This window comes from Betta splendens, chromosome 17 (assembly GCF_900634795.4).
Source record: "Betta splendens chromosome 17, fBetSpl5.4, whole genome shotgun sequence".
Taxonomy (NCBI): domain Eukaryota; kingdom Metazoa; phylum Chordata; class Actinopteri; order Anabantiformes; family Osphronemidae; genus Betta; species Betta splendens.
Window position 1 is genome coordinate 569,338 of NC_040897.2, and position 8,944 is coordinate 578,281.

Consider the following 8,944-nt stretch of genomic DNA (forward strand, 5'->3'; position numbering starts at 1 on the left):
TGGAGCAGGCTGCGGTTCTGTGGCTGGAGCAGGCTGCGGTTCTGTGGCTGGAGCAGGCTGCGGTTCTGTGGCTAGAGCGGGCTGCGGTTCTGTGGCTGGAGCGGGCTGCGGTTCTGTGGCTGGAGCGGGCTGCGGTTCTGTGGCTAGATCGGACTGCGGTTCTGTGGCTAGATCGGACTGCGGTTCTGTGGCTAGATCGGACTGCGGTTCTTTGGCTGGAGCAGGCAGCGGTTCTGTGACTGAAGCGGGCTGCGGTTCTGTAGCTGGAGCAGGCAGCGGTTCTGTAGCTGGAGCAGGCTGCGGTTCTGTGGCTAGGGCAGGCTGCGGTTCTGTGGCTGGAGCAGTCTGCGGTTCTGTGGCTGGAGCAGTCTGCGGTTCTGTGGCTGGACCGGGCTGCGGTTCTGTGACTGAAGCAGGCTGCGGTTCTGTGACTGAAGCAGGCTGCGGTTCTGTTGCTGGAGCGGGCTCGGTTCTGTTGCTGGAGCGGGCTCGGTTCTGTTGCTGGATCGGGCTGCGGTTCTGTTGCTGGATCGGGCTGCGGTTCTGTGGCTAGATCGGGCTGCGGTTCTGTGGCTGAAGCAGGCTGCGGTTCTGTGACTGAAGCAGGCTGCGGTTCTGTGGCTGGACCGGGCTGCGGTTCTGTGGCTGGACCGGGCTGCGGTTCTGTGGCTGGAGCAGGCAGCGGTTCTGTGGCTGGAGCAGGCTGCGGTTCTGTGACTGAAGCAGGCTGCGGTTTCTGTGACTGAAGCAGGCTGCGGTTCTGTGGCTGGAGCAGGCTGCGGTTCTGTGACTGAAGCAGGCTGCGGTTCTGTGGCTGGAGCAGGCTGCGGTTCTGTGGCGGGAGCAGGCTGCGGTTCTGTGACTGAAGCAGGCTGCGGTTCTGTGACTGAAGCAGGCTGCGGTTCTGTGACTGAAGCGGGCTGCGGTTCTGTGGCTAGAGCGGGCTGCGGTTCTGTGGCTAGAGCGGGCTGCGGTTCTGTGGCGGGAGCAGGCTGCGGTTCTGTGACTGAAGCAGGCTGCGGTTGTGTGGCTGGAGCAGGCTGCGGTTGTGTGGCTGGAGCAGGCTGCGGTTCTGTGGCGGGAGCAGGCTGCGGTTCTGTGACTGAAGCAGGCTGCGGTTCTGTGACTGAAGCAGGCTGCGGTTCTGTGGCTAGAGCGGGCTGCGGTTCTGTGGCTAGAGCGGGCTGCGGTTCTGTGGCTAGATCGGGCTGCGGTTCTGTGGCTAGATCGGGCTGCGGTTCTGTGACTTAAGCAGGCTGCGGTTCTGTGACTGAAGCAGGCTGCGGTTGTGTGGCTGAAGCAGGCTGCGGTTGTGTGACTGGAGCAGGCTGCGGTTCTGTGGCGGGAGCAGGCTGCTGTTCTGTGGCGGGAGCAGGCTGCTGTTCTGTGGCGGGAGCAGGCTGCTGTTCTGTGGCGGGAGCAGGCTGCTGTTCTGTGGCGGGAGCAGGCTGCGGTTCTGTGGCGGGAGCAGGCTGCGGTTCTGTGACTGAAGCGGGCTGCGGTTCTGTGACTGAAGCGGGCTGCGGTTCTGTGGCTGAAGCAGGCTGCGGTTGTGTGGCTGGAGCAGGCTGCTGTTCTGTGGCTGAAGCAGGCTGCGGTTCTGTGGCTGGAGCAGGCTGCGGTTCTGTGGCGGGAGCAGGCTGCGGTTGTGTGACTGAAGCAGGCTGCGGTTCTGTGGCGGGAGCAGGCTGCGGTTCTGTGGCGGGAGCAGGCTGCGGTTCTGTGGCGGGAGCAGGCTGCGGTTCTGTGGCGGGAGCAGGCTGCGGTTCTGTGACTGAAGCAGGCTGCGGTTCTGTGACTGAAGCAGGCTGCGGTTCTGTGGCTAGAGCGGGCTGCGGTTCTGTGGCTAGAGCGGGCTGCGGTTCTGTGGCTAGATCGGGCTGCGGTTCTGTAGCTGGAGCAGGCAGCGGTTCTGTGGCTAGATCGGGCTGCGGTTCTGTGGCTGAAGCAGGCTGCGGTTCTGTGGCTGAAGCAGGCTGCGGTTCTGTGGCTGGAGCAGGCTGCGGTTCTGTGGCTGAAGCAGGCTGCGGTTCTGTGGCTGAAGCAGGCTGCGGTTGTGTGGCTGGAGCAGGCTGCGGTTCTGTGGCTGAAGCAGGCTGCGGTTCTGTGGCTGGAGCAGGCTGCGGTTCTGTGACTGGAGCAGGCTGCGGTTCTGTGGCGGGAGCAGGCTGCGGTTCTGTGACTGAAGCAGGCTGCGGTTGTGTGGCTGGAGCAGGCTGCGGTTGTGTGGCTGGAGCAGGCTGCGGTTCTGTGGCGGGAGCAGGCTGCGGTTCTGTGACTGAAGCAGGCTGCGGTTCTGTGACTGAAGCAGGCTGCGGTTCTGTGACTGAAGCAGGCTGCGGTTCTGTGGCTAGACCGGGCTGCGGTTCTGTGGCTGGAGCAGGCTGCGGTTCTGTGACTGAAGCAGGCTGCGGTTGTGTGACTGAAGCAGGCTGCGGTTCTGTGGCTGAAGCAGGCTGCGGTTCTGTGGCTGAAGCGGGCTGCGGTTCTGTGGCTGAAGCGGGCTGCGGTTCTGTGGCTGAAGCGGGCTGCGGTTCTGTGGCTGGAGACGGCAGCGGTTCTGTGGCTGGAGACGGCAGCGGTTCTGTGGCTGGAGACGGCAGCGGTTCTGTGGCTGGAGCGGGCTGCGGTTCTGTGGCTGGAGCGGGCTGCGGTTCCGTGGCTGGAGCGGGCTGCGGTTCCGTGGCTGGAGCGGGCTGCGGTTCTGTGGCTGGAGCGGGCTGCGGTTCTGTGACTGGACTAGGCTGCGGTTCTGTGGCTGGACCGGGCTGCGGTTCTGTGGCTGAAGCGGGCTGCGGTTCTGTGGCTAGAGCGGGCTGCGGTTCTGTGGCTGGACTAGGCTGCGGTTCTGTGGCTGGACTGGGCTGCGGTTCTGTGGCTGGAGCGGGCTGCGGTTCTGTGGCTGGAGCGGGCTGCGGTTCTGTGACTGGACTAGGCTGCGGTTCTGTGACTGGACTAGGCTGCGGTTCTGTGACTGGACTAGGCTGCGGTTCTGTGGCTAGAGCGGGCTGCGGTTCTGTGGCTAGAGCGGGCTGCGGTTCTGTGACTGAAGCAGGTTGCGGTTCTGTGACTGAAGCAGGCTGCGGTTCTGTGATTGAAGCAGGCTGCGGTTCTGTGATTGAAGCAGGCTGCGGTTCTGTGACTGGAGCAGGCTGCGGTTCTGTGACTGGAGCAGGCTGCGGTTCTGTGACTGAAGTTGACCCCCAGGAGCTGAGGCGAACGTGTCCGGGGCCGGACCTCCAGGAGCTGAGGCGAACGTGTCCGGGGCCGGACCTCCAGGAGGTCGGCAGGAGACAGAGCTGGACCGACCTCCTCCGGGAGGTCGGCAGGAGGTCGGCAGGAGCTGCAACAGGCGCTGCGGCGGGAGCGGTTCCCTCCTGGGGATCGTCAGGAGCTGCGGCAGGAGCTGCGGCAGGAGCTGCGGCCGGGACGACCCCCTCCTGGGGATCGTCGGGGGCTGCGGCCTCCGAGGAGCCAACAGGAACTAGAACGGCGTCCTCCTCAGAGGAGCCGACAGGAACTAGAACGGCCTCAATATGGCCGACGGGAACAGGGACGGCCTCAATATGGCCGACGGGAACAGGGACGGCCTCAATATGGCCGACGGGAACAGGGACGGCCTCAATATGGCCGACAGGAACAGGGACGGCCTCAATATGGCCGACAGAAACTGGGACGGCCTCAATATGGCCGACAGGAACAGGAACTGAGGCCTGGTGTGACTGGCCAGGGGTGTCCGCTAGCTGGCGTAAAGATGGAGCTTGAGTTTGGCGTGGCGGAGCCGAGGCTTGAGCTTGAGCTGGGGCTTGAGCTTGACGTGACTGAGCTGAGGCTTGAGCTTGACGTGACTGAGCTGAGGCTTGAGCTGCTGCAGGCTGAGCTGAGGCTTGGCATGACTGAGGTAAGGCTAGGGCGGGAGTTGCTGCAGACAGAGACACAGGAGACGCTGGGGCCAGTGATGCAGCCAGAGACGCTGGGGCCAGTGATGCAGCCAGAGACGCTGGGGCCAGTGATGCAGGCTCTGATGCAGGAACGGGTGCAGGCTCTGATGCAGGAACGGGTGCAGGCTCTGATGCAGGAACGGGTGCAGGCTCTGATGCAGGAACGGGTGCAGGCTCTGATGCAGGAACGGGTGCAAGCTCTGATGCAGGAACGGGTGCAGGCTCTGATGCAGGAACGGGTGCAGGCTCTGACGGGGGTTCAATGAAACCCAGGGCCTCACGCAGCGCAGGCTTCCGGGCGATGAGCAGGGCGGCTTCACGGAAGTGACGCTCCTTGATTACCGGGTTGGTCTCTGCCTCAGTGGAGTTCAGCCAGTGTGCAAACAGGAACAGGACCGGAGGGGCGCATTGGGCACGGATCCGTTGGAGGATGCTGTCCGGGATGCCTGCGATGGAGATGGGCATGTCGTAAGATGGAGCGAGAGTGCCCTCTGCTGGCGGAGAGGGCCGCTTGATTTCAGTGGCCGAGTCCTCTGGGGCCTGGACAGGGGAAACCGGCTGTCGTCGACGCCGTCTGGACCTCCGACGACTAGCTGTGGGCTTCACCTCCTCAACCGCCAGGGCTGAAGCAGGAGCTGGGTCCACGGCACGGACTGAATTGGACTGGGGAACTATGGCGGTAACGTGGGCATGGACTTGGTTCGATGAGCTGGAGTCTGGAGCAGGGACTGGATCTGCCTGAGTGGCAACAGGGAAGTGAGTTTGACTCGACTGAGCGGCGACAGGAACGTGACCTTGGCTTGACTGAGCGACGACAGGAACGTGAGCTTGACTTGACTGAGCGATGACAGGATCTCTTTCCGGGGCAGCAGGAACAGCTGATGAGACGCTGGCGGGCGCCGCGCGCAGAGCGCGTGCCAAATCCTTCCGCATTGCCTGGAGTTTCTCAAAAAGCGTCTGCACTCCCGGGTAGTCAAGCCACCAAAATTCCTCCTCCAGGATAGCGATCGCCTGTTTTATTACGCGGAGCCGCGCCTTCAGACTGGGGGTTCCGCGTAATTCCTCGCGAGCTCTTTGAAGCACCAGCGGAGATCCTCCGGCAGACTCGAGCAGGTAAAAACCATCACGACTCTGCGTTGTCCGAGTACACAAAACAAAATCCCTTGCAGCCCTTAAACCGATGCAAGACCCCGGTTGGGTCCGAGTGTGGCCAGATTGTACTGTCACGGCTTCCGAGGTAGCGGATCCACATGCACAGCGAAGACAAGACTTGAGTGGTAACGCAGTTTACTTAATTCGTGGTCAGGCAGACGAAGGTCAATACACAGAACAGGCAGGTACAGTACAGACAGGGTTTAGACAAGCGGTGGTCACAAGGCAGGCTAGGGTCAACTCACGGCAAGGCAGGATCGTAGGCTAGACAAGAATCAGGGTCAGGAGAAGCAGGGTCATACACGGGTGTCACGATCATGGATTCAAAACGCTGGATTGCTGGCAGTAACATAAAGAGACAATCTGGCGAAGTGCTGGGCTTAGAGGTGGTGCTTAAATACTAATGAGAACACAGGTGAGTAATGATTGATAGAATACAGCTGGGGATATCACGTGACTGCAAAGTAAAGCTAAAACAAAAGTGACAAGACAAAACCGGAAGTATAAGAAAATAAAACAGGAAGTGAGTCCAGGCTGTGACAGTTTGAAGCCAGTGGCTGGAGTTGAGATGAAGTTTTGCCCTTCACTTCATCAAAACTGAACTAAAGTAAACTATACTTTTCTCTTTTCATCAACTTTAAAGTTCCATCACACCATAACACAATAAACATGTAACGATTATTCGATTGATTTAACACAATATGAAGGTTAAAAATGCATAAATAATAAAAATCAAATACATATGACTGTTGAAATCTCAGATGGAGTTCTTATGGTTCTTAGTACTACAATACACAGAAAGTAACGATAATTAGTAGTTAGGATTTGTAAACATGTGGACGCTACAGACAGGTGTGTGTGTGTGTGTGTGTGTTTGTGTGTGTGTGTGTGTGTGTGTGTGTGTGTGTGTGTGTGTGTGTGTGTGTGTGTCAGTAGCTTCCAGCTGCAGCAGTTAGTTCAGTTTCTGTTAACTTTGATTAAGGAGGTTTTTGTACGACGGTTTTTCACTGATTGATGTGATTTGCACTCTGACAGTAATAAACTGCTGCATCTTCAGCCTGGACTCCACTGATGGTCAGAGTGAAGTCAGAGTTTGCTCCACTGCCTGAAAAACGATCTGGAATCCCTGACTGTGGAGTCGTAGCACGGTAAATGAGCCGTTTAGGAGATTCTCCATTTTTCTGTTGGAACCAGGATAAATAGTTATTGCCATAAACATTCTGACTGGTTCTACAGCTGATGGTGACTCTTCCTCCCAGTGTGGTTCTCACTGCTCCAGGCTGAGTCACTGTGACCTGACCTCTGGACTCTGAGGACACAGAGACAACAACATAAAGCATCATCATGGTTCAGTGGCTTCATTTCAGAGGGACACATGTTGATAGAGGAGACCAGTTGGATTCTCTGGACTTTACCTGTGAAGCAGCAGCAGAGGAGAGTCCAGATGAGGACGGAGATCAGAGTCATGTTGCTGATGAGGAGGATTTCTGTGTCTTGTGTTGTGATGAAGGACAGCTGTCAGTCCTCCAGTGTTCAGCTCTCAGGACTATAAACTCTCCCAGAGCACTGGAGCATGGAGCTGCTGATGCAAAGTGGCTCTATGGAAATGCTCCCACTGACTCCAACAGGGACTGGATCAATATCATCATCATGATGTTTGTGATTAGGATCAATATTTTTATAATGATACATTATGTGTAATGGCTCAACTTTTGTAAATTTTATTTTAGCTATAGCACATTACAATAAGACATACTGCATAATAATGAATGAATGCAATATAAACATATATATTCATACATTTGTTATGTTTGTTGTAGTAAATGTTCATAACAGATGCCTTTTTTTCAGGTCGACTGATTCTGTGTAGAGTTTGTTTGTGTCAGAGTCAGAGCTGTGTCTCTACAGTCTGAGGTTTTTGTACGACCACTCAACCAGTTTGTTTCACTGTGGTACACGTTTGGTGGAGGAACCAGACTGGATGTTGGAAGTAAGTCAAATATATAAAAAATTTATTTCAGTAAATATTTGTTTAATTTAACAGCTAAACCAGAAAAATGAATGAGGTAAAGTTTAAATTGTGCAACCTGAAAGCAAAATAATGGTTTAGCAAAATTCTAACCATAAAATAAATTATAACTTTAAACTATCATGTAAGTGGTTATGATACAGTAAATATACTTTTAAATGGAAAGTGAATGGAGAGTAAATCTTGTAGGTTTTGTTTAGTTTAGTTTTAGTTAGTTTAGTTTGTTTCACTGTGGTGGACGTTTGCTGGAGGAACCAGACTGGATGTTGGAAGTAAGTTCATGAGTTAATACTAAAGTACAAACTGTGATTTTATATTGTAGATGTATTCAGGTCATTAAGTTTGTTTATATATAACAAATTAGAGAGTGATAAACATTTATTGTCCTGGTGTGTTGTTTAATTAACTTGTAGGGAAGAAAAAAGTTTGTTCAATGATTGTTGACATATTTCTCATGTTGACTTTGTTTCCTTTCATTGTAACTGTAGTTAAAATGGATTCAAATTCAGTTTGAATAAGCAACATGAGCAGAACGAGGATAAACGTAAATGTTTCAATATTTTCTGAGGTGGTAATTAGTTTGTGTTAAATAATGGTGAAGCTTAGTTGAACTATTTATTATTAGTGTATTTAGTTGAATTATTTACCAAAATCCAATTTAATCCCTATTCGTAAGACTCTTACGAATATAGAATGTTAGAAAATAACTAACTAAAATCAAACTTTTTATGATTATTAGATTATTTTCTTGACCTTTTGTCCCTATTTATTTTTCTTGTTTCTATTTAATATTTAAAATTAATCTGTAGTTAAAGGTTTTCATTATTCCTCTCGTGTAGTTTGAAATTTTTCCTGAGACCTATGAGCCGTTTCTTAAAGGGAAGTGAAACAATGTGTGAGTCAGTGAGTGATGGAGCAGAACAAACATGTGACAGAAACTCCTTAAAGGACTAAAGCAACTCTCACAGTGAAGGTGTCCAGGTCTCTGCTGTTTGATTGACAGCTGAGTGCTCTGTGTCCTCTAAGCTGACTGCTGTCTCCTACTGTAGGTGATGCTCGTCCCACCCTGACGGTGCTGCCTCCCTCCAGGGAGGAGCTGCAGCAGGAAAAGGTCACGCTCACGTGTCTGGCCAACAAGGGCTTCCCCTCAGACTGGACTCTGTCCTGGAAGCTGGACGGCAGCGGCAGCATCAGCAGCTCTGACCAGAGCAGGAGCCCTGGGGTTCTGGAGAAGGACGGACTCTACAGCTGGAGCAGCACCATGAGGATCCCTGCAGACCAGTGGACCAAGGTGAACTCTGTGACCTGTGAGGCCTCCCAGGGCTCCCAGTCTCCAGTCAGAGAGACTCTGAGCACAGACCAGTGCTCCCAGTAGAGCTGATTTAGTGGTAATCTACTGCTGGTTCTACTCTGCTACTCTCTGTCATTGTTTTTCATTCATTTCTGTAATATTGCTGATGCTGGAAGGCAATAAATATTTTATTCTTCAAATACTTGGGCCAAATATTTTCATTACATGTCATTTACCAATGTTCTATGGTATCACAATAAACATTTACCATATCATGGGTGAGTAGTAATGACCTTTACTTCAAACTGTCACAGACCATCATCATCTTATGACATGATAAACAGCTGCAGCAGCATCTTTAGATTCGGTGCAGACTAATGGACCATCAATGTATTGCTTTACATAACTTACAATATTAAATGTGCTGGCCCCTTATTTTAGTAAAGGAATTATGCATACCCATGATAAAAAAATAATATATATATGCCTGTTAAAATATTGGCAGTTCTAGTTTATTCAGAAACACCTCTA

General features: G+C 53.2%; 1 gene segment (V, D, J or C); it reads left to right on the forward strand.

The window, feature by feature from the left end:
* Positions 1–8,013: 8,013 nt before the first annotated feature.
* LOC114844780 (Ig kappa-b4 chain C region-like) lies at positions 8,014–8,677 on the forward strand. The segment is given in 2 exon segments: positions 8,014–8,017; positions 8,157–8,677. Coding segments are annotated over 2 exon segments (345 nt in total).
* Positions 8,678–8,944: the final 267 nt, after the last annotated feature.